The 21,927-nt window shown below is 50.9% G+C and overlaps 1 protein-coding gene across 1 annotated transcript in view; it reads right to left on the bottom strand.

The window, feature by feature from the left end:
• COL15A1 (collagen type XV alpha 1 chain) overlaps positions 1–21,927 on the bottom strand; it is a 108,316-nt gene that overhangs the window by 47,743 nt on the left and 38,646 nt on the right. Inside the window, exons 4-11 of the mRNA XM_042963647.1 lie at positions 20,240–20,314; positions 18,607–18,687; positions 12,998–13,145; positions 8,922–9,031; positions 6,708–6,863; positions 5,451–5,603; positions 3,301–3,450; positions 2,681–2,824 (exon numbers count right to left, since the gene is read on the bottom strand). Of these exons, the coding sequence (XP_042819581.1) occupies positions 2,681–2,824; positions 3,301–3,450; positions 5,451–5,603; positions 6,708–6,863; positions 8,922–9,031; positions 12,998–13,145; positions 18,607–18,687; positions 20,240–20,314 (1,017 nt within the window). The remainder of the gene's footprint in view (positions 1–2,680; positions 2,825–3,300; positions 3,451–5,450; positions 5,604–6,707; positions 6,864–8,921; positions 9,032–12,997; positions 13,146–18,606; positions 18,688–20,239; positions 20,315–21,927) is intronic.

Genomic DNA, 21,927 nt, shown 5'->3' with positions numbered 1-21,927 from the left:
GCCCACAAGTCGAGTGCCAACTTGTCCAAGTGGAAAAAACAAGGGATCGAAGGACAAATGACCCAGTTTCTCCAACAAATTGATGGCACAAAGAAAAAGGAAGGTGAGAGACAATCATAGACCCAAAGAGGCTTAAGAAACACATCAGCCACACACAGTGTGTAGTAAGTGTTGGGATCCAGAGTCAAACTAATTGCAAAAAGGCATTTTTTAACAACTAGGGTATCAGACGATATGAAGGAACCATTGTTAATGTTGTTAGAAGGATAATGACATCCAATCAGAATGACCACTGATGGACAGCATTGTGGCTAACGCTGGAGGGGAGAGTCCCAGATCAAACTATTAGCAATGTGCATTAAAGTATTCATCAGTTAGATGATGCCATATTTGGGATTTACTTAAACATATTTCCAGCCTCCATCTCTGCTCCAAAAAGATGGGCACAGAAGGTGGAGGAGATAAAGCACACGGGCAAGTTGATATTTATTCACATAGGGTCACAGGTATGTGGGGGGCTTATTATAGTACTCTAAATCCCTTTGTGAATTTTTACAATTTCCATGATAAAAGGTTTCTGAAAAGGAAAAAGGAGGGCTGGTTCTATGTACATGTGCTGCACTGATGTGGCGTCACTGTGGGGGGATATGGTCTTGGTGTTTTGGCAGTCACAATGTATGACATCACAGCCAGCTGGGTGGGTCCCAGTGAGTTGTATGGTAGAATCTCCTGGGAGCTTGAACCCCAGATGGAGGGGCTCCTCAATTGGTCTGGCAGTGGATTCAGACACCTGCAGCATTTTAAATGTCCTGGTGTCTCTAATGTACCGAGAGGGTTAAAAACCAGAGCTCTTGTCTACCTCCCTCTGTTTACAGATGGTAACATTGACACTCAGGACACATCACGGGTCAGTGGCATTCCCAGAAAGAACCCTGGCCTCCTGGCCCCCAGTCTGACACCTTTCCACCTCACCACACTCTCAGGGAAGTTCAAGAGCATGAGCTCTGCTGGCCCGCATGCCTCAGTTCGAAAGTCAGCTCTGCTTCCTCGAGGCATGTAACAGCAGACAGGTTTCTGGAGGTCTCACAACCCTCACCGACAGACTGGGGCCCATTCACCTTGTACCAGACAGAGGTGGTATGAATAGGGTCAGATAAACTCGGAACACAGAGTGCTTCACAAACATCAGTGCAAACAGCTTATTTCCTGCCCCTCAACTGTGAACTCCTTGGGAACAGGAACGAGGCCATGCCCATCTCTATCTCCAAGTGTCTGGACTGAGGCCCTGAATTGCTGTGCTGAGTCCATGAGTAAGTCAATAAACAAATGGACAGACTCTAAATAAAGAGACAGTTAAGCAGTGCTGACGACCACTGGGCCACTGGACGAGGTCCTTAAGCAATGGGCACTCTGGACGCCAGTGTGCTCTTGAGTCTGATCCCACGGCCCTCCCCTCACGGGCCAGCCCTGGAGCACTGTGACGGGTCACACGCCTGTAGCTCGAGTCAAGGCTTTGAAAGCGTGGGTAACCAAGTGCTGTTGAGAGGCTGATATGCCCTATCTGGTCACCAGATTGTCTCTTAAAAATAGTGACATCTAGGGGCACTTGGTGGCTTAGTTGGTTGAGCATCTGACTTCAGCTCAGGTCATGATGTCCCGGTTTGTGAGTTTGAGCCCCACATTGGGCTCATGGCTGTCAGACAGTCCACACAGAGCCCACTTCGGATCCTCTGTCCTCCTCTCTGTGCCCTTCCCCCGCCTACGCTCTCTCAAAAATAAATAAATATTAAAAAAAAATAGTGACATCTGGGAGCACCTGGGTGGCTCAGTTGGTTAAGTGTCCGACTTTGGCTCAGGTCATGATCTTGAGGTTCACAGGTCGAGCCCCATGTCAGGCTCTGTGCTGACAGCTCAAAGCCTGGAGCCTGCTTCAGAATCTGTGTCTCCCTCTCTCTCTGTCCCTCCCCTGCTCACACTCTGTCTCTCTCTCAAAAATAAATACACATTAAAAAAACATTGTGACATCTGAAAGCCATTTCATTCTGATTCACACCCGCCATGCTGACAACCAGCACTAGGTTTCCTCATTCTAAAACACAAAGTTATAGCCGTTAAGTGGTGACAGCCCCATGCATGTGTACAGAGCTTTCCAAACATTCCCTGACCTGCGTTCTCTGACATGATCTCAGAGCCACCCTCCCAGAGAGCTGAGGAAATGAGGCCCAAAGTAAAGAAAGTGTTTGCAAGAGGCCACACAGGAATAGCCCAGAAATATAGAAACTCTCTTTGGAGGGGGCATGAGGGTCACCCACACACACCTCCGAGTCCCCACCAAGTCTTACAGGCTTCCCCACGTTCAGGATGGGACTCTCATGACATTTGAAATGGGGTCTTTGCATCTTTGCCAGCTCTGCCTATTAGGAAGTTCTCATTTGAAATGGAGGACGATTTGGGACATGAAGCCAGGTGCCCTAGATTTTTATCTCTTGCTTTTTCCTCTGCAAACTGCAGCTTCCTTGTGTGTTCCCAGGATAGACGCCCCTCAAATGCCCAAATTTGGAACTTTATGAACCAAACTGAAACCCGCTCTGAGCCAGCCAGGGGCAGTCCCTCCCAGGACTTTCCTTCTCTCCCCTATAAGAACGGCCGTGCAAATCTCCGTGCCTCTAACGCCACTTACCGGAGTGACCGTTCTTTCAGAAGCCACTGTGGGTACGGGAAGTGGGGGCCCCTCAGGGAGGGTGCTGTCCAGCTCTTCTGCCACAGCCACGGGGATGGGCTCCTCCGTGGAGGCGGCTGCTAGGTCTTCCTCATCGCCAGGACCCTGGAAAGAAAAACCAACAAGAGGAGTCACCTCACCTTACCTGTGACGCAACGTGCACACAGCTGCCGGAGAGTCTGGGTGACTGTCGTTTCACAACACTTTCTTACCTTCGACCGTCATTACCCACCACACATTCGCAGAAGCACAGACTCACAGACTCAGGATCCCCCTCCAACAAATGCATCCCCTCTGGTGATGGGGCGCTCCTTCCCCCCTGCCCCCAGCAACCCATTCTGACTTGAGAAAATTCCTGGACAAAACTAGGAGGTAGCAGGGTCGGGACTCGGATTTTCTGACCCACTCTGTCATGCTGCTTCCACCGCACCCTGCCTTCCTCGAACGGCACCTACCCAGATATGTTCTCTCACAAAGCTGAGGGCTGCATTTGCCCCTGGGGAGGGCCAGTCACTGTTCCTGTCTCATGACACTGACCCCTCTCCCCGCTGTGAGGCAGACGGGATACCAGAACCACTTACAGAAGTGACCTCTTGCTCAGGGGCCGCTGTGGGTGTGAGGGGAGCCAGGCCGTCTGTAGGGACACCACGAGCTTCCTCTTCCTCAGAAGTGCCGAGGGACGCTTCTGCTGCAGCTGCTGCTGTTGTTAACGCTTCTTCACTGACTGGACCCTGAAACAAAATTGGCATGAGAATCGGCCGCCGTTTCTATACCCCTGGGTCACCGGGTGTGTGAGCGCAGGGAGGAAGCCACGGCCACATAGATAGCATGGCCAGATAGACAGCCAGATGGATAACACGGCCATAGCTCTGCTCAGGCAAGACCTGCCTTGGCCCACGGACTCCTGGAGCCCCAGGCTGGAGGGCGCCTCTCAGGCCAGTCCACCCACCTCCCGGCTCCCCTACAGCACACCTGTGCCGAGGGCCTGGCCTCAGCCTGCACATCTTTAGCTCCGGGGTAGCTGCTTTCTACTGAGTCAATACTCGCTCCCTAGTTCTCTCACCCCATGACAAGTGCTTTGCTTTTCAAGAAGTGGGGGGAGGAAGGAAATGAAGGGGAAGGATAAGGAATGAGGGGTCAAAGATGAGAGATGAAAGAGAAGAAGAAGGAGGAGGGGGAAGAGGAGGTAGAGAAGGTGGTGGCAGCCACTTTGTTAATGAAAATAATCCACATAACTTGCAAGGGGCCCGGAAGCGCTATTAGCTGGTCAGGTAAGCATCCCCACTGCAAAGTTTCCCTCGTGGACCAAAGGTGAAAAGGCTGGGAGCAAACGGATGGAGTGATCTCAAAGGCCAATGTTGTTGATGTTTGATGGCCAGACAACCCCTCCATTCATGCAGCAAATATCCACTGAGTACCCACCATCCATGTGCAGGGATAAAGACAGATCAATGAACTAGATGTATTCGCAGAGCTTATGGTTGTAGGGAGCCAGGAATGAACCATTTACCAAGATTATTATTAATTACAATTACGATGAGGCCTTCCAAAGAGAAGTTTGGGCCCCATGAACGTGTCTGAGGAGGAGACTTCACACTCTAGGATGGTCCTTCCATGATAAAGTGGTGTTTGAGCTGAACTCTGAAGGATAAATTGGCATTAAAGGCAGGGCCAAGGGGCGAAAAGGTTCTAGGGAGAGAGGGCACGGTATGGGAAGATTCTAAGGAAAGAGGCACGTTCAAGAAACTGAAAGAAAGTCAGTGAGGTGGGAGCCCCAAGAACCAGGGAGACAGTGGCCTAAGATGCGGTCACCAAGGCCAGTCAGGCCAGACCCTGCAAGGCCTTGTGGCTGGGTGGGGGAGCAGGGTCTGGAGTGAGGGCGATGGAAGGCTCCATGCACAGGGCTGCCCCTGCAGGAGGAGTCGGGGGAGAGCATGGACAGGTGAGGCAGGGACCTCAGCCCTTGCCTGGATGGGGGACATGCGGTCTCAGTCCACGGGCTGCCATGGGGAAAGGGGCAGGGGAAGGAGGCGGGTCCATAACAGAGAGAAAAACTCAACAAGACTTGATGCTTGACAGGATGTGGGGAATAAGGTAGAGGGAAGAGAATTCTGGATTGGGTAACTAGGGGATGAGGGTCCCAATCATTTGAGGTGGGACCACAAGAGGAGCGGACATGAGGAGTCCAGGTTGGAGTCTGTTGAGTCTGGAGAACCTGAAGAACAGACACTATGATAACATTACAGGGACAGACCTGCCAAGTGTCCTGTATCTGTATCCCATCTTCATGAGCTGGAAACACTCTCCATGCTGCCTAAAAAGAGGGCTGAGAATGCTTGCCCCTGCCTTTGGACCCTGACCTTCCTCTACCCTCTGATAGCCCGCATTTGTGCCCGGAAACAGGCCGTGGTTGTGCCGTCATCACCTCTTCCACTCACGCCCCAGCTCCTGCCCCACTGCTGGTGGAGGTGGTGGGTAATGGGCCCCTGGGACTGCCCCCCGCCGCTGGCTCTCCACCTGTCCCCAGCCTCACTCCCCACCGGCCTGCTGGGACTGCCAGCGTGCACGGTCCCCAGGCCAACAGGGCTCCACCGCACGTGTACCCAGGCCTCGGCCGACTCCCCTTCAGAGAAGTGTCCCATCCAGGCTCCTTGGGGTGTGCGGAACAGCATGAAGGCTGGGACCTGCTCCCAGCGGCAACTTCAACCTTGCAGCACTTTGCACTCCTTACCAGTGTCACCCGTTCCCCTAGGCCCTGGGTGTACACAGAGAGGGTCACCCCCGCCGTGGGCACGCTGCCGGCCTCCACTTCCCCAGCCGTGCTGACGGGCACCTCGGCCTCTTCAGCTGCTGTGGCTGCCGAGCCTTCTTCAGCATCTGCACCCTGAATGGAAAGGCATCATGAGGGACCTAGCAGCAATCTACTGTGGTCGGCTTGGCTGCAGGCGGCAGACAGCCGAGGCCTGTCAGGCACCTGCACTCCGTTGCTTCCTCGCCTTCAAAGCACTTGTATATCCGAGACCTCATCCCACACCGCTGCCTCGAATGTGGCACCCACGCAGAAATCCACACCTCACACACCACTCAAGGCAGGAGTCCCTGGACAGCATGCCCCCTGTGTGGCTCACCCCGCTCCTCCCCATCACCCTCAGGGCCACCCACCACGGTCCCTACCGTCTTCGCTCCTCCTAGGAGGGGGGCTTTCGCCGATGCCCAAGTCATGGTGCTGGAGCAAAACCCAGCTTTCTTTCTCGTTAGAGGAGTGAGCTGGCCTCACTGACCACTTCCTCTGATCTCTGATCCAAGCCCCTTACCTGGACCACGACATGGCCTCCGATCCCAGCCCCTTGCCTAGACCACAACACAGACCCCAGGCTTGCTTCTCCCACCCTTTCTCCACTTTCTAAATCCTACTCCGACTTGGCCATTAGCCCTTCAGTGATTCCCCACTTCTGAACATGCTCCAGCTCCGACTCGCGGCTCTCAGGTCTCAGAGGCCTCTCCAGCCACATTCCCTACCTTCCCTTGCTCACACAGGACCTCTTTGCATGTTCGTGTTAACAGCCCCAGGGCTCTGTTCCTGCTGGCGTCCCTCCTGGAACACCTGTCTCACTCCCATCTGCCAGGTTCCTTCTAGGTGTCCTCATGGTCTTACCTTCAGCGTCCTTTCTCCAGGAAGGCTTGCAGGACCCAAAATCTGGGCCCTCGGCCCCTTTTGGTGCTTCTCCTATTGCACCTCTTACCACTCTGTTCCCAAGAACTGGTCTATCTTATGCACCTGTGCACAGCACAACACATCACTCCACAAACACCTGGATGAGTCAATAGATGCCTCAGCCTCCGAATCCATGTCTATTCAGATCTGATCCCACAAGGCTGTCACTCTGAATTCTGCAGACTGGTAAGGAAACCCAGTGACTCCTCCCACAGAGATGCCCACGACCCCTCAGAAACAGGTGAGGTGGAGAATGGACTCTGAGCTACTTACTGGAGTGACGCCTTCCCCCATGTCCTCAGTGGACAAGGACAGGGCTGGCCCCCCGGTGGGTGCACTGCTGGCCTCCGCTTCCCCAGCGGTGCTGATGGGCACCTCCGCCTCCCCGGCCGCTGCTGTGGCTGCCAAACCTTCTTCAGTGTGCACACTCTGGAACAAAAGCATCGCGAGGGACCACATCACTGAGTCCGTGGCCCTGATCAACAAGCCTGTGGCTGGAGAGAACAGACTGCCCACACCCCTCTCTCTATCAGCTTGCCTTTCTCTAGCTTCTTTTTCTCAAAGCACTTTTCTTATCTTCGACTTCACTGCAGCCCCATGACAGTCCCAGAATCCCAGAATCCCAGGGACAGGAGAGACTACAAGATGACTGTATCTGCTGGTTGATTCCAAGCATCCGTTTGCACATGCCAGTGACCAGTGATGCTTGTCTCCTGAGCCAGCCCTGCTCCAGCTCTAAACACTTCTATCTAGAAGCATCTGCCTCCCTGTGACCTCCCCTATGTGCCCATCCAGAAGCTATAAGAACAAGTGAATGTCTTTGCCCCTGATGGTGCTTCAGAGATGTGTGGGCAGCAGCTCTGACCTCCCCAGCCTTCTCCAGACTGAACTCCATGCTTCCCCCCTCCCTGTGACTCAGTTTCCCTGGGAAATGCATACCCTTCTCCGGAGGTTACACAGGAGATGCACAAAATAGCAACAGCAATTTTGGCTAGGTTTTAAAACTAGGTTTTATCTCAGTTTCCAAAGGTTTTTTTTTTTTTCTTTTAAACTTGGGGGCGGGACACAGGTTATTCTGTATAATTTTGTTTTGCAAAAAGTAGTTCTTTTAGACACTAAAAACACTAAGCCGATCAAAGTTAGATTTCCTTGCTACAAGACTTATAAGGAATCTGTAAGACATGCTATATACTACATAACAGAGTATTTCGCAAGCATATTTGACCACAGAACCCTTTTTTCCTACAGCATGAATTCCTTGCAGAATTACTGTCCTCCCCAAAAAAGAGAGAAAAAATGATGTCACAGATTTTCAAAATGAGACTCTTTCTGCTTCAAATTTAGCTGGAGTCCCAAAGGCCTATACAATAAAGTACAATTAGGAACAATTAATTCACTGGGGTGCTTGGGTGACTCAGTTGGGTGAGCGTCTGACTTTTGATTTTGACTCAGGTCATGATCTCACAGTTCATGAGTTTGAGCCCTGCATCAGGCTCTGCACTGACAGCATGGAGACTACTTGGGATTCTCTCTCTCCCTCCCTCTCTCTCTCTGCCCCTCCCTCACTCACAAGCACTCTCTCTCTCAAAATAAATAAGTAAAATTTTAAAAAAACAACTAATTCATTGTACAATTAAGTACACTTCCATGCGCTGGAAGAAGCAAGCAGACCACTTGTGTGGGACGGGCTAAGAGACAAGGAAAGGAAATCAGTTCATCAGGGTAGGCCTACTACCTGCCTCTGGGCTATATAGGAAAAGGTAAAAAATTCCTTTGGAGAGAATTGTCAGTGTGCTGGGACTTTCCCCTCCCTTTTCTCCACTACAAATCATTTGGTGAGCTGGATACGTGTTCTTTGGGATTTGGGAGACAAAGGAACTGAATTTTGGTATTTTGTTGGACTGAACTTTGGAAATAGCTGTGAAAATAGGTTATTATCAGATAGTGACTGAGAGAGCATGAGAAGTGTCTGAGTTTCATCCCAGGAGAGCAGAAAGAATGAGCTGACCCCGTGGGTTTTCAGCAGAGCCGGCTGTGAGAAAAACACATGTGCTTTACTTTCGCACCTTACTGTATCTAGCTTTTAGAAAACCGGCTTTGCGAGTATAAAAGCCGAGTACACAACAACGGGATGGACACATGTGCAGTCGATCGGATTCTGTCTTAAAGGGGCTCAAAGGGTGGATAAGGCTGTTTATCTTCAGAAATGAGCAGGAGGGAGGTGGGTACCATAGGAAGGACCCGGTGCTCAGCGCCATGCAGATGTGAGGACAGGCTTCTGCTGCACCTCTCCTGTCTTGGTGCATCCCTGGTGAGCCTCTGGGGCCCCGAGTCTGCCCTCCTCTGTAGCAGCAGGAGGGAGGCAGTCCCCATGACATCCAACTAAAACCCTCCTCCTTCTTTATGGTGCCCAAGGCAAGCCACCAGCAAGTCTGAAACAAGCAAACTTACTACTGACTTAGCAAATGAAATGAACTATTCACTCACCTCTTCAGTGACATGGATGAGGGTCCCATCCCCCGAGCCAACGTCTGTAACGGGGGCACCGTCCACAGTATGAACTCCCTCCAGTGTGTCGTTCAGGATCTCACCAGACCCTAAGGAAGCAGCCATTCTGCAATTAATAACTGCACTTTGCAATCTTGGAAAAAAATGAAGTATCTCTTTATCTACTGACTTGAAAAAAATGTCCATAATACAGGATTAAGGATTAAGAGGAAATAAAAACAAGTTGCAGAAAAACAGATGTTGAGAGGCAATTTTACACTGTGCTTTGATCACGGGTTCTGGCACCAGTTGCGGAGTGGGAACCCCGTTTTGCCACTTACTAGAAACGTGACCCGTGGCGAGTCGTTTAACCTGTGTCTCAGGATCCTCATCCGCAAATGGGAAATAACAATTCCTATTTCACAAGGTTGTTCTGAAGACTATGTGCTTATAAGGATTAAATACATTAATGCAGAAAGAGCATTGAGGACAGCCCCTCAATATAGTTAGCAATTGATAAATGTTCACTGTCAGTGGTTCTATATGGGTAAAGGGAAAAAAAACTATATGAGTTTACTTGTGTTATTATCATTATACATATAATCATCATTATATATTTAATGCAATTATTAAATAATGTGTGTAATATACAGATACGTGTGTGTATGTGTGTGTGTGTGTGTGCAGACATGCCACACACAGTTGGCTAACCCACAATGCTTAATATTGGTTTCTGCCAGAGGATAGGAAAGGAAACTACTATCTTGGGGGATTCATACAACTCTGCACTGATTGAACTGTTAGCACAAGCACATATCTCTTTTGCAATTTAAAAAACAAATGGAGGGGCGCCTGGGTGGCTCAGTCGGTTGAGCATCCGACTTCGGCCCAGGTCATGATCTCGCGGTCCGTGGGTTCGAGCCCCGTATCGTGCTCTGTGCTGACAGCTCGGAGCCCAGAGCCTGTTTCAGATTCTGTGTCTCCCTCTCTCTCTGACCCTCCCCTGTTCATGCTCTGTCTCTCTCTGTCTCAAAAATAAATAAACATTAAAAAAATTAAATAAAAATAAAAATAAAAAACAAATGGAGTCCTAAAGCAAAGAAAAACAAATTATACTAATATGAATACACACCTGTTATGGGCTGGGCCCCAGGCTAGTGGGCGGGGCCCCAGCCTAAGCATGTCCCTTGCAGTGTCTCATTTCATTCTGCCACTAGCCTATCCGTCCTACCTACAAGGACCTTCCCACCACTTGGCAGCTTCGGGGACAGAGCCAGGACAGGAATCTCACATTTTCAGTCTCCCCACCATCTCCTCATGGCATAGGTGTGCTGCTCTGATCTCCACGTTAGCACCTTATTATTATTAACCCCACTTTGCTGAAGAGGAAAAGGGTCCCACAGAAAGTAAGTGACTGGGAGGGGCCCTGAAGCCAGGTCGGCCTGTCCCCATGCCAGGCCATCTGCACACACGGTGTGCTCACGCATGTCCCACGGTAAGAAGTGAACTATGTATTGTCAGCACACATCACCACTCTCTCTCGTCCTCCCGGCTCTGGCCACCAGGGGGTGCTGTGCAAGCAGCAGGCCAGATCCCATGCCTTTGAGTCCACACTCTTTGGAGGGTGGGGAATGGGGGTGCCATGGGTCAAGATGATGTCAGAAAAGCTTAGAATAAAACTACTAGGTGGCTTTTTGCAGCCAGGGAGAGGGCTCAGGGTTCAGACCTCTTTCTCCTCACCATCTGGGCTGTCCACCCAACCAGCAGAACACAAACACTTCAGCAAGCTCCATGGTTTCCGTTTGGCCTTTTCTCTGCCAGTTAAGGAGACTGGCTGATCACAGGGAACAGATGAGCTGTGCTTGGACCTGCGTCCCAGTCTGCATTTGGCTCCCACCGCCTTTGCACTCACCCCTCAGTCTAGGAGAGGCCCTGGTCCCAGCCCTGAAGCCCCCCACACTTCCTTGCCCCTCCTCAGAGATCCTAATTCGGCCCAGGAGGACAGCACTTGCAATTCATAAACCACTTCCACATCCCTGACTGGGTTCAATTCTCTAATCTACCTGGGGAGGAAGGGATTAGGAACACTCCCAGGGGGCAGTTAAAGAATCCAAAGCTTGGAAGTGTTAAGCAACATGCCCCAGGCCCAACAGCAAATAGGTGGCTGAGCAGGGCTTCCGTCCAAAGTGTCTGCTCTGTCGCCACTCTTTCCACGGCTACACCCTGACTCAGTGATTGTATTATGACTTTGTTAAATAATTATACAAATTTTTTCCTAATCGGTACTGTATACCGTCTCTCATCCATACACTTCCCAATTTAGTTTTTATTTTTTAAATTGTTTTTTAATGTTTTTGTTTATTTTTGAGACACAGAGAGACAGAGCATGATAGGGGGAGGGGCAGAGAGAGAGGGAGACACAGAACCCAAAGCAGGCTCCAGGCTCTGAGCTGTCAGCACAGAGCCCGAAGCGGGGCTCGAACCCACGAGCATCGAGATCATGACCTGAGCCAAAGTCAGACGCTTAACTCACTGCGCCACCCAGGCGCCTCCCAATTTCGTTTTTAAAGTAACGCTCATTTACTGATGGCAGAGGTAAAAGGAATAATGATACATATGACTGCAGAAGACCTGTCAAACACAGAAGTAAAAAGAGGAAAGAACAGCCACCCACAATCCTTCCACCCAGATAATGACCTATAACATTTTGTTGTATGTTATTCTAACACACACACATATACACTGCTCCACATGGCTATATCCAAGTAGATATAAATAACATATCCAAAATTAGGGTTACAGCACACATATAGTTTTGAAATCTGCTTTTTTTTTTTCATGGAGTATACCATGAGCGCGTCCCTGGGACACTGAATCTTCTGCATCTCCAATTTCAAGGCTGTACATATGAATGGAATACAATATGCCCAACCAATCCCTCCTCCAGGCAGTCTGAGTGGTTTTTGGCCCTTTTTTCCTGCCCTGCATTTTGGTGCTCTGGCACGGGCAGTACCTTCAATGGAATGGCCACCCCTCTGATAAAAGGCAGAAAGCACAGACCAATCTCAGACCTTGGGACGTGTCAAGCTGCTGCCCGGGGGATCACATCAGATCTTGGGTTTTGGCCAGTGTCCTCTGCACAGCTCGTGGAATAAGAGTTAGGAGTGAGAGCCCTGGATGGGGAGCCAAGAGGCCAGCACCTCCCCCAGGGGCTGCCGCTGACCTGCTGGGCACCTGCCCCTCTCTGGCCACCAGTTTCCCACGTGAGCCACGTAGGAGTTTAGATGACTCGATCTTATCCTCTGAGAGTCAGGAGTTTGTGGCCGAAGCTGGAAAGGGTGGGGATTCTGGAGTCAGGCCTGAGCACTGGGTCGGTCCCAACCCTCCCTAGTTGTGTGACTGTGAGCATGTCACTTACCTTTCCAAGCATTGGTTTTCCCACCCATAAAATCCTGGCCAATAATACCATCTGGGAGATGTATTATCAGGATTGGAGATAAAGTATGTAAATACTTGGCACACAGTAGGTATTTATTATGCAGCAATAATTATTGTAAGCTTTTCTGTTGGAACTCAGTCCCTACTGGAGTCTGGGAGTTAAAAGTTCAAGTATCCAAGTTCAGGGGCGCCCGGGTGGCCCAGTCGGTTAAGCGGCCGACTTCGGCTCAGGTCATGATCTCGCGGTCTGTGAGTTCAAGCCCCACGTTGGGCTCTGTGCTGACAGCTCAGAGCCTGGGGGCTGTTTCAGATTCTGTGTCTCCCTCTCTCTGACCCTCCCCCGTTCATGCTCTGTCTCTCTCTGTCTCAAAAATAAACAAATGTTAAAAAAAAAAATTAAAGTATCCAAGTTCAAACACAGCCATGCCATTTACAAGCCAAAGAGCCTCAGCTAGGTAACCCAACCTGACTTGATCTCCCCGTCTTGTCTATAAAATGAGAATGGTTAGCATTCCTTCCTCAAAGGACAGAGGGGAAAGTTAAATGAGATGCTCTACGTTGCATACATCACCCAGGCTGGGTACACAGTAACCACTTACTAAAAGACCACCGTATATGAAGGCATATCAGGGACTTGCCTTGCTCAGGGCTGCTGTGCAGGATGACACTCAAGTTGGTGGTTTCCGGAGTCCCCTCAGGTACAGGCTCTCCGGAAAGCTCCCCATCATCAGAAGGAGTGGATGGAGTCGGAGGTGTGTTTATGGGTTCCACTTTTGCTTCTTTAGACTGAAGGGAGGAAAAATGAGACCCAAAAGGATTTACTTGGGAGGGAAGCAGAAAAAAAACAGCAGTGATTATCACTGAAGAAAATAACATATCCACAAGGTGCTGAACTAACCCAGAAAAATGGCTGGACCCGCCTGCCACGTACATAGGCAACTACTGAACCTCCCAGGGCCTGAAAAAGGTATGTGCTGGGGGAATTGAGTTCTGTTCCATTTACAGAGAGGTTCTGCTCATCTTGGCTGAAGCTCCAGCACAAGGACCCTGCGCCCTAGGCCAGCACCGAGGAGGTGCCCAATAAAGCTCTGTTAGATGAGGGAATGAATGAGTAAACAAATGAATGAACCAGGCTGCACTCAGTGAGCACCATGTACATCCGCTCCCAGATGTGTCCTGAACACCTATGAAATAGAAGATGAGTGTGATTTCCTTCCAAGGAAACTTTAGGGTCTGTGTCACTTTTCCAAAGTCAGACAATGTCTAGACTAACCTTACCAAGTAGAGAAAAACAAACAGACAAAAACCCCCAACAGTTGGAAACACAGAGCATCTTCAAGATCTAGATGGAAATGGTGATGGCGGGCCATGAATGTCATGATATCATCCCAAGATCCAGGAACCCTAGACCCAGCCTCATCCCTTTCTGAGTTCAAGTGGTTGAGGGCGGTGAATGGAAGGATCCTGCTGACTGGTGTTGGACCCGTGGTATGAATAAGAAAATTCAGCCACTGAGGTATTAGGGCTGATTTGTTAATGGTCACATGACTTGCCTATCCTGACTAGTAATAGGTTACTTCCTTAGTGCCAAAATCCAGTGTACAAACAGTGGATCTCTGGTCCATCAGAACAAAGGGGATTCTTATGGGCACCGTAACTTGGGATTTAATGGTTCGGTTCTTACAGTCAAATCTAGGTCAAATCTCTGCTCTCCACTTACTGGCCACATTTTGTCAGGCAAGTCATGTAACTTCACTCTTCTGTAAAACGGGACAATAGTAATACTCTCAGGTTAGAAAATGCATGGAGATGCTCAGCACTGAGCCAGGCCCATAGTACGAACCCATCAATGGTAGCTATTATCAACATCACTGGAATTTTAAATTTTGAGAAAGGACAGCACCTCAATAGTGCTTTTCTCCGGGTGTTGGTATTAGAGGTGATTTTTTATCTGCTTTGCTCATCTGCAATTGGCAGTTTTTTCAGTAACGATTATGGACTATATATGTATTGAAAAACAAAATCTAGGTTACTGTAGCGTAAACTCTCCAGGGTAGAAGCAGGAATGGAAACCTCCAAGACGTTGGGCGTTGAAGAATGAGGAGAACTTCAGCAGCCAGGGAAGGAGGGAGGTGCTGGGTAAGAAAGGACACAGCATCATCAGGGCCTGGCAACCTGCGCCTGGTGAGGGTTCAAGGATTGGAGGAGGGAAGCAGGGGGCCGGAGCCAGGAGAGGCAGAGAGCGGGGAGGCCGGCCCTTTGGTGAGAAGTTTGGCCTTGGACCTGGGGCCTTCATGGGATATCAGGCTCAAGAGAAGTGTTGTGCTGTGGGGAGTTCATCCTGACACCAACTGGAGCGTGGATCTGAGGGTTGAAAGAGTTGAGGTTTAGGCCAAGAGACCGGGAGGCTGCACTACAGACGCAGGACCAGGGTGGGGGGTGGCAGCAGAGAGTAGGTGCCACCGCAGGAAGGCTGTGGAGAACTCCCAAGTGGTCTTCCCCACACTTCCCCAGCTGTGGTGGTGACCCAGCAGGGTGGTAAGGGCCCTGCCCCGGGCACTTCCTCTTCTCTCCCTTCCAGGAGCATGGGGCACCCTGCAGTGCTTCTCTGATGGTGTCCTGTAGGGGACCTGAGCTTTGGGACAAGGCAGGCAGGTGGGGGTATGAGAAACAGGATAGCAAGGGAACAACGGGCTGAGTTCTGTTACTCAGGATGGCAAAGGTTCTGTTGTATGAAATCCCTGACTCCAGCCTGTCAAGCCCAAACCCTCTTTTGTCACACTCCCAAGAAGTCAGCTATAATGCCCTGTTCAAGGCAGAGCGTGACTCTGGTAAGCCGACCTTCGGTGGTTAGGGCAGCTGTCCTGCCTCCAGCAGATGGCTGTGGTTTTCAGGGGCTAGCGTGGATGTGGAACCAGTGTGGTCTATGACACAACGGGGCTGTCGGGTGTATAGACTTTGTATTAAAAGTGTAGAGATTTGTTGGGCCTCTCTCTCAACAACAGAGTTACTCATTCCACACGTATTTCCTGAGGCTCTCCTGTGCGCCAGATCCTTAGGTGATCCCGGGGGATAGAGAATGAAGAAATAAGGCAGAGCGTCTGCCCTTCAATTATTGGACTATGGGGAGACCAGACCCAGACACAATGTGGTTGACTGTGACACGTGGGACAGCAGAAGTGAGACCCAAGTGCAGGAGGGAAGCTCTGATGAGGGGCTGTGGACTGGATCCTGAAGGAAAAGTAGGAATTGGCCAGGTGGGGCGGGTAGGGGAGGGCGGGGGAAGGGCCCTCTAGGCAAACAGACCACTGGGGCCTGGATGAAGGGATGCAATGTATAGAGTCTGGGAAACTGTGAGTATTTGGGTGTGGCTGGAAAAGAGGTCCTGGCTGTGGATCAGAATCACCTGCAGCGCTTTTACACTTTGGTGGACCTCACTCCCCCAGAATCCGAATGTCCAGGTAGGCAGCAACTGTCCCCCCACTATGGCCCCCCCACCACCTGCCAAGACACACACGTGATTCTGATGCACAGCCAGAGCTGAGAACCATGGGGACATTAATTCTAACTAGGCATGATAGAACTTTCCAGAAATGGAAAGGTGTGTCAACAGAAGCTGACTTAGCAGGGGAGAAGAACGGGGTAGCAGGGACTCCTGCCCTAAATGGGGAAAGAGGTGAGGAGGGCTGGCTTTTTAAGTCCCTAACTGCTTAGGCAGTCCATGATTCAGTTCGCTGGTCATGGCTTGTGTCTTGCAGGGTGGCAGATTGGAAAGGGTGAGGACAGGAAAGTGAGATTCATTCCAAGAGAGAAGACAGAGACGGGAGGGGAACGTCTGAGAGAGGAGGGAAACTCCCTGTCCTGGGGTGGCGGGGGGGGGGGTGGCGGGGCATAGAGGGAGCCACAGAGCTTTTTCCAGGAGATGGTGACATTACTGACGGAGCTCTAGGATCTGGACCCAAGCTGGAGACCTGGCTCTGTCCCCCTCCAAGCCAGGCAGCCCTGGGGACAAAGCTCTTCACCCCTCTGTGCCTCAGTGCCTCCTCTGAAGAATTAATGGAAAAACACCGCCCTGCAAATGGCAAAGGAAGTGAATGCTGTGCAGGTACCTGCGAAAGGGATTCTGATACCAGGAACAGGCAAGTTAGCATCAGGGCCCACAGCCCACAGAGAATTCTGTTAAGGACTGAGGACAGCTACAGGGCTTTGGCATGCTCCGGCAGCCCCAGTCACCAGCCAGGCAGGAAGCAGGTGGTGGGAAGGGGACCCCCAGGGGAACAGGGCACTCTGGCACAATAAGCCTATCAGTCAGGACTAATGACAGCCACCGCCATAAACTGAGGGCTGTCATGTGCTGAGTCCCACCCAGGTTTCACGAGGGTCATGTAACTCGCGCTAGCCTATGAAGTAGCCATGCTCCATCTCAACTGAGTGGGAAAAAGTTCCTGATTCAAGGTCAATAAACAGCAAGCGGCAGAGCTAAACCACACCTGGTGAAACTCTGGTATACACCAGTTCTCTTAAAACCACTGGGGAGAGTGGGGTTGGGAAATCTAGGAACAAGAGTCCATCAAATCACTTTTCTCCGGACACTTCCTCCCGGCTGCGGTGTGCCCCCACGTGCAGTACTGTAGTCCAAGGTTCTGACTTCACCACTGCATGACCCTAGCAAAGCCACCCTGTTCTCCAAGTGTCTGCTGTCAGTTCCCTTACACAGTTGTTGTAAGGATTACATTAAGTCATGTATACAAAAGCAGCAGCGCCACGGTAGGTATGGGGAAATCCTGGTTCTCTTCCGTCCCCTCTCTGTCTCTACCCCTCTTGAGAGCTGCCTGGCTCCAACGCCTCCTCTACCAGAAAGCCCTCCCTGACCAGTCCCCGTCACCACGATCATCTCATGCTCTCAAACCTCACTCCCCTTTCCTGTCCCTCTCGCAGGGCCACCGTGGGTTACTGGCATCTCTGCCTGAGTTGGCCTCACTCCTACCTGTGAACTGGTGCACTGGGGGTACCACCACATCAGGCCAGAAGGCCCAAAGGACCACCACTCTGTGCCCTGCTGCATGTGCCCTGGACATGCCAACAGGGTGGCCAAGAGCCGTGGCACACAGGGTTCCAACACTGCCCAGACCAGCCACCTTCCCCACTGCCACCTAGCCCACCTTGGACCTTTGCCTCTTCCATCTCAGCTGCCCTCGAATCGCCTGTGGTCCTGGGGATAAACCTCTGCACTACTGCCCAGGCCAGAAGCACAGGGTTGTGGCCTGAACCCTGGATGGGGCATCAGGGGACCCGTGCTCTAGCTTCAGCTCTGCCCAGGTACCCAAGGGCCAGTCTCTTCCCCTGCCTGGGTCTCAGTTTGCCCTGCAAAGGGTAGTTTTCCATATACCTCTCTACAGAAAGAGCACTAACAGATTACAATTCTATTCTGCCCTACCCGAACCTCTGTTCCCACAGGTCTATAATCTATAATTTATAGCCTCTGCCTTATTTCTACCTCCTTCTTTTCCTTTATCGGAGATGAGTCTATAGAATGTGCCAGATTACCGGGCCTCTGTGTTCAATGACTCAGATGCTGTTGGCTTGTTTTCATTAAAAATGGGCTCCCGCTGTCTCCACAGTCTGACTCAGTGCTTTCAAAACCACTTCCTTGTCTAGGCCACAGGGTGGATTCCCAGGAGGGAGGAGGCCCCAACCACTGGGAGGATGGCTGCCTTTCCCATGGGGCCAGACGGGAGCTCCTGAGAAGACTCTACATCTCACAGGAGTGGCAGCCCTGACTTCTTTCTCACAGCCCAGTGCCTGGAGCAAATGCTACATCATCTCCCATTCAGGGCCACTTCCCTCATGCCAGACACTGGGTTGAGACCCGGCCCTGCACTGCGTCATCTGGCCTTCACATCAACCCCAGGAGCTAGGACTCTGATTATCACTCTATGGAAGAGGAGCTGAGGCTCAGAGAGGTTGAATGTGTTTGCTAAGTTCACAGAGCTTGGAGGCAGTAGGACACAACATCTGCCTTTGGACAGTCCTCTTGTGGCCACAGCACAAGGTGGCCGGGAGACAACTGGCATTCCAGTGCACTGGAGATCTGGCAAAATGCCCTCGGCCAGGACTTTCCCAATCTGCCCAGATGAGCCGACAATGGAAGTCACAGATCTAAGAACAGAGATGTCAGACCTAAGGCTCTGGGCACTCAGCCTCTAAAAGCTGACAGAGAAGGTATGGCTTACCAGCCAGTACTCACCGGGGCTCGAGTGTAGGTGACAGCTTCTAAGATCTCGGCCACTCCCTCTGTCTCCTGAAGCCCGCTGGTCTCTCCCGACCCCTGTATGGAGATAAATCATGCCGGGCACAGGGGGAGCAGTTGACAAGTGGGAAAGTCACATAAGATGACTCCTTTGGAGAAACTCTGTGTGTGTGTGTGTGTGTGTGTGTGTGTGTGTGTGTGTGTGTGTGCATAAGAGGGAAAAAGAGACAGGAAGAGCGGAACTGAGAGAGAATGTGTACAGTGCACAGGCTTGGCTCTTTTTGCTGTTCCTTCCACATTTTATTGCTCACGCAAACAAAAAGCTACAATCAATGGACAGTCTCTAACATACCTACTTTGGTTTTGTCTAGGTCCCTTCAATCCCTGCCAAAGGCCCTCCCACTTGCGTGGCTGTCACCAGAATCATGGAATTACACAGTGGAGAACAGTAACAGAGAATGTCTTCCTGTTGCTACCTCTTCTTCCTAATTAGCCTTCTAATGTCAGCCAAAGGGCCTGGGGGCCATCATTTTGTAAATAATGCCTTATTCTTGGACTCTGGGGTTGCTTCTACTTTTCCAGTACTCACAGCACTGCAGAGAAAGGAATGAATATACATAAGGTTTCCCTGCTCCCGGCTTTATCTGAATGTCAGGCCAGGATCGTGGCCTCAGGGAGTGCAGACATTCTTACAGAGCCAAATTCTACCTCCGAAGGGCTTTTCTGCTTTGTTTCTAAATGAATGAAATCAACTTATGCTTTGCTTTGGGGTTGACAGCACCCAAAGTTCTAAGAATGCTTTGTTTGCCTCCGACTTTTTGCAGCAGGCTATGGCTTCTGCCTGAAATGCCTTTTCTTCTTCATCTGGCTAACATTCCCTTGTCATTGGCCAGGCATCAGCCCCCCCTCACCTAGTCTGGTTCCTCTTCTTTCACCTTTGTGCCCCCACCCCCACCCGAGCCAGAGAACCTGGGTTTGAGGACCTCCCCGGTGTTCCAGTCACCCTCAGCTTTGTCACTGCATTGGAGCGTGTTAAGTGTGTGTGAGCAGCTGGAGGACAGAGACAGGTGCCAGTGTATCCCTTTATGTCCAGCACCCCCCAGGACTGTCACCTAGCAGGGACAGGCGGGGGGGGGGGGGGTGGGGAGGGCAAAGTGGGAGGGAAAAGGGGGAGGGACAGAAGGGAAGGGGGGAGGAGCGGAAGGGCCCATCTTTTTTCCCTGCCTACCATATTCCACCCCCAACTTAGGAACTGATTCATTTGCCAGGCACAAAAGCTAAATTTAGGTTCGTTTTTATAGGAATTTACACTCATGTCTTAGAGTTTTAACTTTGATTTTAGAATCCTGACACCCTTTCCTGGCAGGAAGTCTGGAAACCAGGCCACTGACTGCCACAGCCATAGAAGAGCCTAACACCTTACAAGAAACACAATCTCCCCTCCCCCCACAAATAAGATAGCTGAAGCACTTAAAAAAAAAAAAAAAAAAAATCCAAAAAGCCCAAAATAGGACTTGAGGCAGCGCTTGACAAGTTGAGAGATTTTAGAGACTCCATGACGTTGGGGAAGAGGAATTGCCTGGGCACCCAACCCTCCCTGGCCGACTGGCTGCTGGGGGTGGGGGCTCACCGAGGACTCATCGGCTTCACACAGCTCCTCAGGGGTCCTGGGGTCCGGGTGGACAGTGAGCTGCTGTATGGAGCCCTGGGGAAAAGCAGAGGGTCAGAAACCACCACTTGTACATCTACAGCGTGACCGCTAGTGGGAAACACAATTGTTCTGTAACGGAGAAGACCAAGGGGAAGGACGGGTGCGAGAATGTGCTGCCTGTGGCCGTGACAGTGGAGCCACCCTTGGCCCACTCTCATTTAGGGGGACTCTCCCTGGGCCAATGTAATATGAGCTCCACTACCTGGGGAGGCCCCTGGGGAGTACTGGGTTCCAAGCACGGACTGCCACAGCAGCCTCCTAACTGGCCCCAGGTCCCCAACCTGTCCGCGGCAGGCCCTAAGATGCACGTCTCCCCACTCCCAGAGTGTCTCTCCCCTGGAGCATGAAGCTTCTTGGCTGGAAGGCCTCCTGGGAAGAAGAGTGGCCAGCCAGCCTCCTGCCTCCACTCCTGCCTCCTCTCTCCACACCTGACAGTTCATTCTCCATGAGGCTTCCAAAGTCAGTGTTGAAAAATTGTAATTGGGTTTTAGCTTCTTAAGATTCACTCACTGTGTCCCCACGTACTGCAAATATACCTGAGCTCTGCCACATGGAACCGTCCTGTACCAGTTAGGTGAGGTATCAGAAGCATGGGTGCTGACTAAATGCGTGACTACAATAACATAGGGATTTTCTTTAGAATGGCTTATTCATAAAAGCCCATTTTGACAGGAAAGTCAATTTTCTGCTATTTTTTCAGGGCACATTGTCTAAAAGGTGAGAGAGAAATGACCTGTCACTCTGGCATTCTAGCTTACTCCACCTTTGCAGAAATTACTTCAATGTAACTGCTGCCCCTCTCCAAAGGAAAAGTCACTGAAGGAATAATAAGCCTTCCTCTTTTTCTAATGCCTTAAAAATGCACAAAGAGGGCACTTGGGTGGCTCAGTCGGTTAAGCATCCCACTTCAGCTCAGATTACGATCTCATTGTTAGCGGGTTTGAGCCCCACATGGGGCTCTGTGCTGACGGCTCAGAGCCTGGAGCCTGCTTCAGCTTCTGTGTCTCCCTCTCTCTCTGCCCCTCCCCTGCTCATGCTGCCTCTCTCTCTCTCTCTCTCTCAAAAATAAAATAAATACACATTTTTTAAAAATGCACAAAGAGCTTCCACTCAGGCTATCCCACTTAAATCTACAACTCCACGGTGTAGGTCTTCTTATCCTAGTGTACAGATAAGAAAACCCAGAGAATCCACACTCTGAAGTCATCAGGCTAAATTGGAAACTTAGCACCGGAATCTAGGTTTGGGGTTCCAGGACTAGGACTCTCCACACCACCCACACACGCCTCCTTGAGGCTGTAAGGATAAGACAATAACGAGGGGGCGCCTGGGTGGCTCAGCTGGTTAAACATCAGACTCTATCTCCACACGGGTCATGATCTCTTAGTTTCGTGAGTTCCAGCCCCACATCAGGCTCTGTGCTTGACAGTGCAGGGTCTGCTTGCGATTCTCTCTCTCCACTCTCTCTGCCCCTCCATTTGCGATCTCTCTCTCTCTCTCTTTCTCGAAATAAATAAACATTAAAAAATATTTTTAAAAATAATTAACAGGAATAGTTGCTTATGTTTATTGCGTGGTGTCCACTGGCCTCCCTGATCTGCGAGGCT

This window comes from Panthera tigris, chromosome D4 (assembly GCF_018350195.1).
Source record: "Panthera tigris isolate Pti1 chromosome D4, P.tigris_Pti1_mat1.1, whole genome shotgun sequence".
NCBI lineage: Eukaryota > Metazoa > Chordata > Mammalia > Carnivora > Felidae > Panthera > Panthera tigris.
The sequence above is the reverse complement of the archived record's forward strand: the minus strand, read 5'-3'. Positions and strand labels throughout refer to the sequence as shown.